General features: G+C 50.6%; 1 protein-coding gene across 4 annotated transcripts in view; it reads left to right on the top strand.

The window, feature by feature from the left end:
* GRB10 (growth factor receptor bound protein 10) overlaps positions 1 to 9,747 on the top strand; it is a 195,143-nt gene extending 185,396 nt beyond the window's left edge. For all 4 annotated transcript variants that reach the window (XM_081244419.1, XM_081244422.1, XM_081244420.1 and 1 more), the window contains 2 exons: positions 4,503 to 4,596; positions 6,870 to 9,747. In XM_081244419.1, the coding sequence (XP_081100545.1) occupies positions 4,503 to 4,596; positions 6,870 to 7,016 (241 nt within the window). In that variant the 3' untranslated portion in view covers positions 7,017 to 9,747. The remainder of the gene's footprint in view (positions 1 to 4,502; positions 4,597 to 6,869) is intronic.
* Positions 9,748 to 14,586: the final 4,839 nt, after the last annotated feature.

The raw sequence follows: 14,586 nt of genomic DNA, 5'->3' as shown, positions 1-14,586 counted from the left end.
CTTTTTGGTGTGACACATTCTCTTAGGGGCCCTAATTCTTTGTAGTGGAAAATGGTGTCTGGAAACCAAATCGGTAGGTCTTTTCCAAGTAGATTCCAGGTTCACAGTGATGTTGCCAGTTCACGTGGAAAGTTACAGGGCGTGTGCGCCTGTGGTTTTATTGTCTCTCTCTTCTCTTCCTCTGAAAAATCTTACTAATGACAGTCGCTTACTTATTTGTTTTACCTCACTCTGTACTTGTCTGCTGTATCCCATATCACATCATGAAAATATTGATAACATTACTTCAGCACTACTGAATTCACACTTCTTTGCAGCCCTTTTAATCCTTAAGGAATAGTCCAGGCAGGTCACGTTAAAGTACCAAGCTTAAGGTAATTCTTCTCCGTGATTCCACCACCAAACTGCCATGTCTTCAGGTTCATTCCTCTGTTTGTTTCTGATTTTTGTTAAGTGGATCTGATTTATTTCCTCTTCAGTTTAATGCTGCTTTTAAAACTATGTAAAACATTGCCTTGGTTCCAAAGTCAAAAGTTATAAAACCAGGTCCTTTGCCTGGTGACTCCTCTGCCCCCAGCTCCACAGTGGGTAAACATTTTCATCAGTGTTTGTTTGTTAATCCTTCTGTTGTTGTTTCCTTTTAAAAATATAAGCAAAACACATTTGTCTTCGTAGTCTGCCTCATCTTAACAAGGGCATGTACTGGCCACGGAGGTCCCACCCTGAGCTTAGCTGCGGCCTGAGGATGCTGGGGTGGGATGGCCAGGAGGTGGAAGGCAACGTCTTTGTCAAGACTTGAGTTCTTTGCGGCTCTCCCTCCCCTGGGGCAGGGCGGGGTGCCGTCCCAGGGCTAACACAGCCACCTGGGAAAAGCTTAGGGTGCTCACGGGCCACGGAGGAACCACCTGCGCACTTGCTCCTGCTGGGCCGGGGCTCCGCCCTGGTTTCTGCTGACTGTGTGACCTTGGAGAATTTGCCTGACTTCTCCGGGCCCCGCTTCCCTCACTGTAAAATGGGGACAGTGACAGGGCCTCTGTGAGTCCTGAGCGAGGCAGTGTGTGCAATGCCAGGACCACCACACACCTGAGCTGTGTTGTCACTCTGATCTCCCTCGGCCCCTTTGTGCTTTCATGAATGGACGCGTGAGCCTTGACTTCAGTCCCAACAGTCCTCAGCACTTTCATTCCATGCTCCATTCCGATGACCTAAGCAGAGGCGTCCGTGGCATGTGAGCTCCCAGCCTGGTCTCTGCAGTAGCCACCCCCCGGCCTGCCCCGAAATCCCTGAGCCTGTGGTTTGCTGGTGGCGATCACCAGTGCCTCCAGTGTCCACACTGACCACACAACAGCCCTGAGCGTGTAGATGGTCCTGCAGGAGAGGCTGGCAAGGCAGCGGCCCATGATCGGAAGCTCCCGAGCGTCAGATCCAGGACTGTCGCTGACTCCTAGGCCCTACCCCCTTTCCTCCTTGTAGACGACCATTAGGCATGACCTGTAAACCCAAGCCGGCGGGGCAGCTTCAGGATCTCCCGGTCACACCCCAAACTGGAAGGCGGGCGGGCAGCGTCCTCCTTGGGGCTCAGAAGGAAGCATCAGGGGATTCATTGAGGGCTTAGCTGAGGAAGCACAGCCCCAGCCTCTCCTCCGGGAAGACTGAGGCCTGCCAACCCCCAGGTTTCTGCTAGTGAAACACTCGGAAAAAAGGGCACAGGCTGGGAGGTGCAGACGCGCAGCCCTGCCCGGGAGAGGAGCTGGCCCTCTCGTCTTCCTGTCCTCGGGCTCCGCCGACACCGAGCGCATCACACAGGGGTCCGACTCCAGCTCCGAGGCCCCATCCCGCCCGCCTGGCCTAACAGTGCAGTTGCATCCCGGTTCACATCTCCGAGGTGTGTCCTGCAGAACACGTGTCCTGCAAAATGCTATCAAAGAGGGGCTGGTATGTAATAAAAGATGCTGTAAAGAGTCAGGTAAGCTAGGAAAACTCATGCTGGGGCCTTGAGGGAGTCGGGATGAATATCTACATTCTAAAGCCTCCAAGACGTCCTGTAGTAAAATAAACCATTTTTACCTTTTATAACATGGGATTTCCCAGGCTTATGTAACTGCCTTCCCTCTGACATTACAATCTAGAAACTGATGGTTTAGCTGATTACCGCCATTTGGTGTCTAATACCTTTCAAGTATGTTTCCTCTCAGGCCATTTCTACTTTGTCACTGGGATTAGGGCCTCTTCCTTTCTAAAGAATAACTTGATCTTCCCGTCTGATTCCAGATTTGTTCTGGGATCATTGTAAAAGCAATGACTTATGCTTCTTGGTGCTATTCTAAGTTTTAAAGTATTTTTTTAGTTAAAGTATAATTGATTTACAATATTGTGTTGGGTTCAGCTGTACAGCATAGTGATATCGGTATTTTTGCAGATTGTACTCCATTGTAGGCTATTACAAGATAATGGGTATAATTCCCTGTGTCACACAGTGCATCCCTGTCACTTATCTATTTTATACATAGCAGTTTGTATCTGCTAGTCCCAAACCCCACATTTGTCCCTCCTCCTTCCCTCTCCCCTTTTGGTAACCACGAGTTTGTTCTCTGTATCTGTGAGTCTGTTTCTTCTGCTTTGCATATATATTCATTTGTATTATTGTTTTAGATTCCACATGCGTGATATCGTACAACACTTGTCTTTCTCTGTCTGATGTATTTCACCGAGCGTAATACTCTAGGTCCATCCATGTTTCTGCAAATGGCAGAATTTCATCCTTTATTATGGCTGAGTAACACTGCATTGTATATATGTGTATATGTACCACATCTTCTTAATCCATTCCTCTGTTGATGGGCACTTGGGCTGCTTCCATATCTTGGCTATTGTAAATACTGCTGCAATGAACATTGGGATGCATGTATCTTTTCAAATTAGTGTTTTCACTTTTTCCATTTATATGTGTCCAGGAGTAGAATTGCTAACGCATATGGTCGTTCTATTTTTAGTATTTGAGGAACCTCCATCCTGCTCTGCACAGTGGCTGCACCAGTTTACATTCCCACCAGCAGTGCGGGAGGGTCCCCTTCTCTCCACGTCCTGGCCATCACTTGTTATTTTTAGACTTTTCGATGTAATTTCAAAATGTAGAAAATTTGCAAGAATAATATAATGGATTCTCCTGTATACGTGTTACCCAGGCATCTGAGTTGTGAACATTGTAGCACCTTTGTTTTCTCATGTTCTCTCTCTCATTTTTTTATCAGAACCATTTAGGAGTCAGTTGTAATTATTTCAATATAAAATTTCTAAAAACAAGGACTTCTCTTAGGCAGCCACAGTATCATTATAAAACTTAGGAAATTAACGCGGACGTGGTTCGGTCACCTGACATGCCACTTGGATTTTCTCAGGGGTCCTTGCTGTATCCTTCATCACCAAGGAAAAGGACTTCTCGGCCTCAGCACCGCCCTGGGCCAGCATGTGCCTTGTCTTCCTTTGTGTCTTGACACTTGGAGGCGCCAGTGAGGGCAGAACCTGCCGGGTTTGGCCGTCTGCTCACTCCCTGGAGGTGATGCTGGGTCACCTTCAGTGCATCCGGTCAAGAGGTGCTGGGGTGGATTGTCTCATTCCTGGTGGTGGTAACTCGAATACCTGAAGGTGGTATCCACCGGGTTTCTCTATTGGAAGGTTACTGTGTGTCCCTCTGTCGTAAATGTTAGGCGGTAGATGCTGAGACTATGAAAATATTCTGTTTCTCATCAAACTTTGATGCTGGTTTCAGCATCTATTGAAGATCTCCTTAATCAAATGGCCAAATAGGGGCTTCCCTGGTGGCGCAATGGTTGAGAGTCCGCCTGCCGATGCAGGGGACATGGGTTCGTGCCCCTATCCCGGAAGATCCCACATGCCGCGCAGCGGCTGGGCCCGCGAGCCATGGCCGTGGAGCCTGTGTGTCCGGAGCCTGTGCTCCGCAACGGGAGAGGCCACAGCAGTGAGAGGCCCGCGTACAGCAAAAAAAAAAAAAAAAAAAAAAAAAAAAAAGCCAAATAGTGGTTTTCTAATTCATCATCCTTCTCTATGTATTTAGCTGGCTTTCTGCTCTTAGGAAGAGCTTTTATTCCTCCCCTATGATTTATTTATCACACCAGTGCGGACTCATGGATTCTTGTTTTAGTCTATGGGTTATAATCCATCCCTTCTGTTAATGTACTTGGGTGCCCAGATTGGGCCACACTGCCTCTTGGGCCAGCTTTCTTATTTTCTGGCACAGAGTATACCAGCGTCACCTTGTACCTTCGCTGCCTCAGCCCTAGAGGTGCCATGTCCCCAAGGAGCCCTGGTTCTTTCAGTGGAGAGTGACAGAAAACACAGTCTGGGTGTGGAGGGTGGTCCTGCTTTACAGCTCGCTCAGCTCCCAAAGCCTCCTGAAGCACCATGTATATACGTATGTATTCATACACGTATTCAGCCTGGACTTTCTAAATTAACAATCAATTGGCTGTTTCCATTCCCAGGCTTTTTCTCCTCCGTGACAGCCAGAGTAATCCAAAGGCATTTGTCCTCACATTGTGTCATCATCAGAAAATTAAAAATTTCCAGATCTTACCTGTAAGTATGGATGTTTTTCACACTAATTCTTATTCTTCTGTGTGCCGGTTTTGTTCTTAATGCAATTCTCAAGGTCTCAACTAAGCAGTAAACAGTAAACATCAGACAGTTTCAAGCTCACCGGTGAGATCCTTTCAGGAGTTTCTTGAGAGGTTGGTTCTTTGAACTTGGGAACAGTGTTTGCCTAGAAGAACACTGAAAATGGTGGCATTGTTCCGTGGCCCCGACACGCCTGTGTAGCTCACAGGTGCCCCTGAGCCAGCACCCGAATGGAAGAGCAAGTTCAGATGACGGGCAGACACAGAGCAGAGCTGTCAGCCCAGGACCTGGCGCAGGAAGGAGCACGTGTGGTTTGTGCAGACGCGCGCTGTTGGCCACTTAATCTCAGGATTTGTCTGATTTGTGCTGGTGTGCACCAGGGGGACTCAGGAAGCCTGTAGAAAGCTGACCCGTGACCCCCAAAGAGAAGTGTTAATCCTTCCACCGGGTCCTCGGATAAGAAAACAGATTCTCCCTTTGAACAATTTGAAAAGCCTCCTTATGGAATATGGTGTATTTGTCAGCACCACTCTCTTTAAGGATGCTGGTTAGATTTGCCAAAGGTAACTGACCTCTTCCATGTGCCCAATTCAGATTCTGGTTCACGATTTGGGTGTTGTGTGGGAGACAGTTGTCAGCACCTCCGAGAATGCGTAGCCCCGTTGGGGCTGAGATACACAAAATGAATACCAAGTGTGTTATGTACATTGTACGTATAGATGTAGTTGTATAGAAGTGGTCAATTCTGCAGGTAATAACAACTGTCGTGAAATGTTTCCTCTGGAACCCGGACCTGGGAAATATGCTGCTGAAAGAGGGTGGCCAGTTATAACTCTGTCCTTTACAAAGTGAAGCCCTGAGAAGGCTTGAAGTAACCAAATGCATCCGTTTCACATAGTGGGACCTGGCGTTTTTCAAGGGTGCTTGAGCCCAGGACTTTATACCGACTGTCTGGAGCGTCATGCAGGCACAGGAAGCATGAACGGGAGGGGGGAGGGCAGGCAGGGCTGGCTTTTGTGACCTGGGGGGAAGCAGCCTCCCTGGCACTGTCTGTTGAAGTCGCTTCCTGCTGTGCCCGATGCCCTCACTGTGCAAATGAGGAAAACGAGACCCTCCCAGCTCTCAGTGGCCTGTCCTGGACCACCAGGGAGGGAAAGACTGTGGGTTGCAGCCCAGGCTTCACAGATTCCACAAAACATGGTAATAAGCAAACCTGGGGACTGTTCTCCACGGGCAAGTGCCTCATCCACAGTCCTTTTTGTTTTCCTGCTGCGTTATATTATTGACCAGATGTTATTCTCTTAGCCTCAAATATGAAATAAAATGAAAAAGTACTGGCCAGCAGAATATGTAATACCATTGTCCCAAATAACCCCAAATCCTAGAATTATCAGACAGACAGGAACTTGAGAAGTGTAACAACGAGATTGCAACCTCAGGGCTTAAACACAGGCTGTGGATGTGCTTGGGGCTCCAGAGTTTGTGGATTAAGAAGTGGTTCTTAGTTTACGCATCGACACAGGTTTAAGGCTAACTTCCTCTGTGTGAACAGTACAGGGCAGCTTTCCTGACTGCACCGTATTGCAGTCACTGATCTCAAAATTCATTCAATTAAAATCGGTGTGAGGAATATAGTTATTTCTGGGAGATATTGTAGATGTCCTCCATTTTAAGAGAAATAGCTACCAAATATCCCATGACCTGGGCAAGGTTCTTCCCCTACATGATCTCATTAATCCCTTAGAGTAATCCAACATTTGCTTTGTAATAGAGCAAAGTGAACGTCAGAGGGGTGAAGGAGGTTGCCTGGGGTCCTACTGTGAGAGCCCAGGGCTGTGTACTCTTACACGAGCATGCTGTATGCGTGGACACTCACAGGTTAACTGGTCAACCTCACCCTCCTCCATGGGGTGTGCTGAGTGCATGGACACTCACGGGTTAACTGGTCAACCTCACCCTCATGAGCACGTGAGCCAGAAGGAGCTTGGGGCTCTTGCCCACGACCAACTCAGGAGCAGGGACCTTCTCTGCCCGGCAGCTTAGGGACCTGGCCGCACCCAGCACAAAGCCCTCGCCCCCGACCTGCTGCCCTGACGTTTTCTAGCTCACCTCGCCAGCTCCATGTGTGTCCCTTAGAGCCTCAGTACGGGTGGAAGCACTAATCCTGGCGTTGGGGCCTGTTTTGTCCCCGAGCTGTGGCCTCTGACTTGGCAGGTCTTCTTGTGTCTCTCTAGTGCGAGGACGACGGGCAGACCTTCTTCAGCCTCGACGACGGGAACACCAAATTCTCTGACCTGATCCAGCTCGTTGACTTTTACCAGCTGAACAAAGGGGTCCTGCCTTGCAGACTGAAGCACCACTGCATCCGCGTAGCCTTATGACCTCAGGTCTCCCCTGGCTGCAGGCTGGAGGACGCTGACACTGGAGTGAAGAGGTCTGTGCATCGTTCAGAACACACGGCTGTCTGCACCTTGGGGCTCGGAGCAAGATGGGTGCGTTCGGCGCTGACCGACCACGATCGACTGGTTTGTTGGACTTGACGATGATTTGCTGCTGCAGATCCAGCAGGGCCGCGCCCCTCTCACTGGCCTCATCGGGGAGGTCGGAAGACAGCAGACTCGAGAATAAACTGGAATGATGGTCTTGGCTGGGCCACGGAGGAACACAAGCTGGAGAGAAGTGATTGGAAATGAACTCTCGCCCTGGAATAATCTTGACAATTAAAACTGCTATGTTTACTTTTTTGTATTGATCCCTTTTTTGCACTCCTTGTTTTCAATATTGTATTCAGCTTATGGCAAGAGGGGCCGTGGCTTTTCAGTCTGTGCAAGAGGCAAAGACAGTTGCGACGGGGCAGCCCCCAGAGGCTCTTTGCAGAGGGTGGTGCCCACCTTCTGCAGGTCACTCCCAGGCAACCGGCACCCTAGCCCTCCCCAGTTTCCTTGGAAGCTTTTTTGATATAAAAGGTGTTCCCGTGGTAGGCACGTGGCATGCTCTGTGACCAGGCAGGCGGTGTGGTCAGCCAGCCCCTGCTCTGCGCACGTGCCCCCTCTCTGCTGTCAGCTGACTCCACGTGCTGTGCCCTCCACACTGCGGGTGGCTTGTTCCTTGGAAAACACGCAGGGCTGAGTGGCTGCCCATAGTTGGCCGCAGGCCCGCCTGCCTGAGACACAGTGGGTACCCACCACCCACCCATGGTGGACACCAGTCCCCCTGGCCCAGCTGCAGCCCTTCCAGCCTGTTCTAGGTCCATCACTGCCTCACCCCCTCTGCAGTGGTGGCCGGCCTGGCAGGGCTGCCCTCCCTCCTCCAGTGGATCCGAGGACCTAAGAGGAAGTGGCACCTGCTCGGTCTGCTTCCGTGTCCAGTGGGTTTCCATGGTGACAGAGATGGAGACATTGGAGAGGGCAGCCCCGCAGCCCGGAGGAGAAGGTCTTGCTTGGTGGCCTCCATCCTGCCGACGGCCCCGAGCCAGCCCATGCAAGGCGGTGGGTGGCCCGTCGGCTGGCCCAGGTCAGGAATTCCTCACAGCAGCAGCGGCTGAGGACAGGTTACCAAGACAACTCTGCATCCCACTTCAGGAGCTGAGTCAGACGGTGGCTTGCGTTGTCCCCGCCTCCGCCCCGTCCCCTTAGCCGAGTCTTCCGACGTAAGGGTAGCCTTGTCTCTGCAGAGCAGGAAAGGCTCCCCTTACAGGCAGGCAAACTACTTGGTGAAGGTTTCTTTCCCCAGATCACGGTTGCCACGCTTCCCTGGCCCCTCTGGCCTGCTGGCCACTGGATCCCCCGGACCCTGCCCGCCGCAGCACTTCCCAAGGGACACACATGGCTTCGGACACAGTGACACATACCCGCTGTACCTCAGTCTGTGGTATAGACACTGTATGTTAGTCGACTAGCCACACACTAGTTGTTTTCCACAAAGTGTCTACTTAGATGAAGCATTTTCAGTAAAACACGTTTTTAACCATGAATGGTCAATTGCGTTGTTGCTTCGGTTTTTTGCTTTTTGGGGGCTTTCTGTAGCCTGTTAATCTTTCCAACCGTTGACAGGTCATTCTCCAAGTCATACCTGGCAGCCTGCTTCCATTGGAGGACTGATGTTCCAGTTACACCATTAGACATTTTTCTCTTCACCGGTTGGAGGTAAAACCTTTAAAAAACAAAAATCAAGCACACAAAAAAAGAAAACAAAAAAAACACCTCTCCAGTTTCTCTTGTCTGTTTACGTAGACCAGTCTCCACCAGTGAGATGAGTCACTCCCCCCTCCAGTAGACAGCTAGTATCGGCGGTTTTGCATATTTATAAATAGACGTTTTATTTAAAAGCAGAACTAAAGCTTGACTCTGACGCACAGTTCTGTGTGTACTTCCTGGCCGCAGTGAACTGTCACAGAGAGTGACCCTCCCGGGGCCCCAGCCACCTCCCTTGTACCGGGCAGCTGGGGATCCACCTGCAAACAGGCAGCCCCTGCAAGAAGCAGGCGTCCAGCCGGGCCAGCCAGGGGCTGAAGGACCTTCGACTTTTATTTTTGTATTTAAATGACATGAATGTAAACGGGACAGCTCAGGGTCGTTTTGGAGCCTGTTGACTTTTTATCTCTGCCTGTGATTTTCTGTTCTAAATGGAAATTCCATGTAGCAACGTGGTCTGAATTGAGAGGGAAAACGCCAAATGCTTTGGGGATTCGCGCTAAGTAGGAGAGCTCTGTGACCTTACGCGTTAGAGTTCCAGAACGTTCTTCCGTCTGCTAAACCTTGAAGAAGTATGTGCCTCAGTCTAGATGTTTTGTCTTCTCTTTTCTGCACTTAATACCTGAGGGTTTGACCCATTGGCACACCTTTGAGGGAGTGGAGCTGGCTCGCCGGGGGCTGTGATGTCGCAGTGCCACCTGCAGTGACCATAGCGTGGCCTGATGTGTAGGCGTTTTCAGGGATTGCAGAAGGGATTAACTGAAGAGACAAAACCTTTATTCCGTGTGCTTTGCTCCTTTCTGTACATAGCTCTTCAGCTCATGAACCTAATTGTAAACGTTCAGGTATTTTTGTACAAATAAGGGACTGATGTTCTGTTTCTTGTCATTAGAAATAAACATTAATACAGTGTTCTTCATTTTCTACTGCTTGTAATGTCTGTTTCTGTACTTAAAAGCCCTCGGGCTGGTCGGCCAACGAAAATCTTGGGAAATGATTTAGGATATGTTAGCAACGTACTTCTAACCTGGCTGAAAACCGGTTACAGAGGGACGGATGGGATGTGCAGGCTGGCGTGGCCCTGCAGGGTGGGCCCCTGCTCGCATCTCCTCTGCAAGGACAGAGCCCTCTGAGCGCCCCAGGGGAAATCAGCTCCCCCCCATTCAGGTGTAGCAAACACCTCAAGAAACTCGTAGAAGCTCACGTGTTCACTCTAACGGCACGTTTCCCACCGCAGTGAGGCAGTGACGGTTCAAGAACCTGGGTTTTGCAGTCACACGAGAAATGCGCGGAGACGGTAAGAGAGTGGATGCCCTGCATCTCTGCTCCCACGGGGCCTCACCTGGGGGTCCGAGGGCATCGTCACGTAAGCCGTCCTTGGGCCTGACTCACCTCCTTGCATCCCACCCCAGGCAGAGAGTCTCTTGGCACGAGCCAGCCTATGGCATTTTGAACTCTCCCATCACTTGTTTTCAGAATGTGGGTCCTCGGTTTCGGGGAGCTCGTCCCTCTAAGGCAGGCCGCCCTTAGAGCGAGAACGATCATTCGTAACTCCGTCCTCCTCGTGAGAAGTGTGTGTTGGGGGGGGACTGGTGTGTGAATGTGTGTAGGGTGTGTGGCAAGGGCTGTGTGTGTCCGCGGCGTGGGAGAGGAGAAGCAAGCGTGCCGTGTGGGGTGCAGGTGGAGGGGCATGAGGAAGGCTGGACATCGGCAGGGCAGGTGCAGAGGCCTGTGAGGGTCTGTGTGGCGAGAGACTGCACGGTGGCGGGACATGCAGTGTCCAGAGACGCGTGACAAGGAAGCGTTTCCGTCCTCCCCGGGGAGGAAACGCTGGGCCAGGGTCCAAAACGTAGCAAAGGCACGACTTTAAACTTCATCTCGCTGCCTTGATCACATTTTGTATTGTTCTTCTAGAACCCATTTTGAGTGATTTGTAAAATTATAAGAAGAATTTTTTATGATAAAAGCGTTCACTTGTGAAATGTAAACAGGAAAATAACCTACCGCCTTGGGTTTTAGAACGGTAAACTCATAGCAACCCTTCTCATCTTGGGCATTATATAGCATTAACAAGAAGGCCAGGAAACAAGTGGGCAATCCATCCTTGGCAGAACTGGGAACATGGAAGAGGGGCTGCTCACCAAGGCGGGTTGAGACCAACCCCGGGCAGGAGATGCTGGTGGAAAATCTGTGACTGCAGAACTCAGCCAGGCCCGCAGGGGGCACTCCAGGAGGAAGGACACACCTGGAAGGGGCGATACAGACCCTTCTGGGAAACAGCGAGACAGGCATGGGGTCCATGTTGAGTTACTGGTGACATTCCCTCCTCCACCACCCCGAGGATGCTGTGTGTACTTTCAATCTATAAATAGATCCAAGTCTTGTGTGATCTCTGAAAGGTTTCTTGAATTACATCTAAATATATTTGTGTTACATCACTGCAGGTCTTTTTTGGAAAGACAGCGATTATATGTGTGTTAGGTCTCTCTCCCCTGCCTTTCATAAGCTTTCCCTTTCCTCAAAACTTCTAATTCTCTTTTCCGTTTGGTGTGCATGTCCATCTGTCCCGTCGTCCAGGTCACTCACAGTGTCCAGGCAGGAGGGTTCCTCCCGGAGCTGCTTCCAGCATGGACCCACTACCAGGGTGTTTCTTTCTCTCTCCCATGTCTCTTCGGAGCCATGCTGGCTTTCCTTGCATATATTCCTTCATCTCCTGTATCACTGCTTTGAGCTTTGGTGAACTGATTGTTGTTGTTTTTTTTAATTCATGATGCTGGGTTTGGTTGCCATTTTAATCTATTCCATGGCAATATATTTCTACTGAATGCTCTTTACCATTTTTTTTTCCTACTCTTTTCTCCTTTTGTCTTGGGCAGCTTCACAGAAGATCAGTGCTGTTTCCTTGAGGAAGGTGAGTTCTTCTTGGCCGAGTCATTTATAGGAAGTTTGTGTGGGAAAGAAGACAGGGGTCGTGTCTGATGCTAGCAGGACAGAAATAAATAAACGCTATTTATTTATAAATAAACACAAAGGGTCACGGATGTGAACTCCAAGACCTTGACAACAAAAGCCATCAAGATTGGGCTTCCCTGGTGGCGCAGTGGTTGAGAGTCCGCCTGCCGATGCAGGGGACACGGGTTCGTGCCCCGGTCCGGGAAGATCCCACGTGCCGCGGGGCGGCTGGGCCCGTGAGCCATGGCCACTGAACCTGCGTGTCCGGAGCCTGTGCTCCACAACAAGAGAGGCCGCGATAGTGAGAGGCCCGCGCACCGCGATGAAGAGTGGACCCCGCTCGCCACAACTAGAGAAAGCCCTCGCGCAGAAACGAAGACCCAACACAGCAAAAAAATAAATTACTTAATAAAACTCCTACCCCCAACATCAAATATATATATATATATAATATATAGAAGAGTCAAATGCGGTAGTTAAGGAAGATATAGTTAAAAAAAAAAAAAAAAAACAAAACCTCAAGGCTGTCAGCTTAGCCCTCCACCACACAGCTCCCCTGGGAAAAAACACACGTCCCAATTTGATATCAACCTATTCCATGGGCAGATTCCCTGGAGTGAGCCAGAGGTAGGAAGTGCACCTTTTTTATTTCCCAGATTAGTCACCATTACCGTGAGCATCTCCCCAGACTGAATGTAGTTTTAGGGTCTAAAGCATGTGTGTTCGCACACGGACCCTAAATGTAAGCAGGACTGTATTGCTTTGCATTGAAGAAACAATCACCTCCGTCTCTGCAGGAACAAGCTGTGTGGGGCCTCTTGGGAGATACTTTTGTCCAGATGCAATTACCCGGGAGACGGGGCTGGTTCTTGACGCTTTGACTGAATTCACAACCAACCTGGACAAAGAATGCTGGAGTTTCTGTGGGTGAACCAAGGCACGGTGCAGGGTTCACCCAGCCAAGCAGCTCCAAAAATACACAATTCTTGGCATATTTTTTAATTGGAAGGCGGAGACGTACATTATTTTTTATGTGGTACAAAAAGTGAAATGATATTAATATTTTAATATTGCACTATTTCTATTGGACATAAAATACGACTGCACTGCACTTTCTGGGATGATCGAGGCATTTTCTAGGGTCATTTGGAACACTGACAGTTTTCTGCTGCAGGGCTGAGTTGACAGGTGAGCCCTGCTGTAAGGGTGGACCGCACGGGCTGTACCAAACCTGTGTTTCTGACACTTCCTCTCCAGAATGGACACCTTCAAGCTGATGCAGGGCAGGTGTACTCCTGACCTTACTCCCCGGGGTCCTGACTCGGAAGGTTGGGTAGGAGACAGAAACATGCCTCTGTACCAGGCCCAGCATGATTCGATGCAGCTCCCACCAGGAAGGACAATTCCAGAAGCTGCCCAGAGAACCAGGTGTGCCTTGTGCCTGCTCTTAGCAACGTGTCCTAGGGAATCACGTAACACACCTGTAAAAGGACACTACTGGCTCAGAGCCATGGATTTCACCCCATCCATTCATCAGAGTCCTCTGTGGGGCTTTGAACCTGCGTATCTTCAGGCCCCTCATAATGCTACAGAATTAAAATCTCTGACTTGGCAATAAAAACATTTGCCTGTAGACAAGCACAGGTGGACGAGACAGTCCCCAACTTACCATGAGCCCCGGGAATTTAGGGTCCATGCACCTGCTGCGTTTTCATCCCTCCCAAGCCACCAGGGACTTTTTAGCTTCTAAGGTAGTGGTCTTGGTAGAATGTGGGGGGAAAGGCTGGGGAGTACATTCAAAAAGGCCTGAGCTGTCCCGTGGAGCACCCGGTGAGCACAGGGCCGGCAAACCCGGGAAGGTTGTGGCGGACTCTGGCCCTGGGAGGACTCCGGCGCCTCTGGCCCCTCACCGCCCGCTGACAGGCTCTGTTTGGCCTCCCGTGGTGGAGGTGATGCAGCCCCCGCTGTGCCCTTTCCCTGCACCCCACATGCCAGCCCGATCGCCCCCCAGGTGGGCTTGTTCAGGTGTACATGGCTGGTCCCGGCACGGCCAGGCCTGGCCTCCCATCTCTTGATTCTCTGACCGGGGTTCCTCTGGCGCCCTCCGCCACTCTCTTTGTATTGAGTCACTCCAGAGCCTGGCAGTGGCCTTCATTACATTGCACGGAATCCACGGCTGGGTCTGTGGTCAGGTAACTGGGCAAAGGCAGGGCTTCTCGAAAGACTGAGCTGTGCTCTCTCCCACCTGCCCACCTGTGCGCCCAGCAGGAGCCTCTTCTGGCCTCTACCCACACCTCTCCTCCTTTGGCAAACCAGGCCACTAACACCACGTCCGCCCCCCTCCTAGGTGAAGCTCAAAAAGACAATGCGAGTGGTTAAGAATCCGCCTGACAATGCAGGGGACACGGGTTCGAGCCCCGGTCCGGGAAGACCCCACATGCCGCAGAGCAACTAAGCCTGTGCACCACAACTACTGAGCCTGCACTCTAGAGCCCACGTGCCACAACTACTGAAGCCCATGTGCCACGACTACTGAAGCCCACGTGCCTAGAGTCCGTGCTCCGCAACGAGAAGCCTGTGCACTGCAACGAAGAGTAACCCCTGCTCTCCGCAACTAGAGAAAGCCCGCGCGCAGCAACAAAGACCCAACACAGCCAAAAATAACAAATTTGAGAAAAAAATAAAAGACAATGCAATAGGGAATTCCCTGGCAGTCTAGTGGTTAGGACTCAGCACTGTCACTGCCGGGCCCAGGCTCGATCCCTGATCTGGGAACTAAGATCCTGCAAGATCCTGCAAGCCGCAC

This window comes from Mesoplodon bidens (genome assembly GCF_964165515.1).
Source record: "Mesoplodon bidens genome assembly, chromosome: 9".
NCBI lineage: Eukaryota > Metazoa > Chordata > Mammalia > Artiodactyla > Ziphiidae > Mesoplodon > Mesoplodon bidens.
The sequence above is the reverse complement of the archived record's forward strand: the minus strand, read 5'-3'. Positions and strand labels throughout refer to the sequence as shown.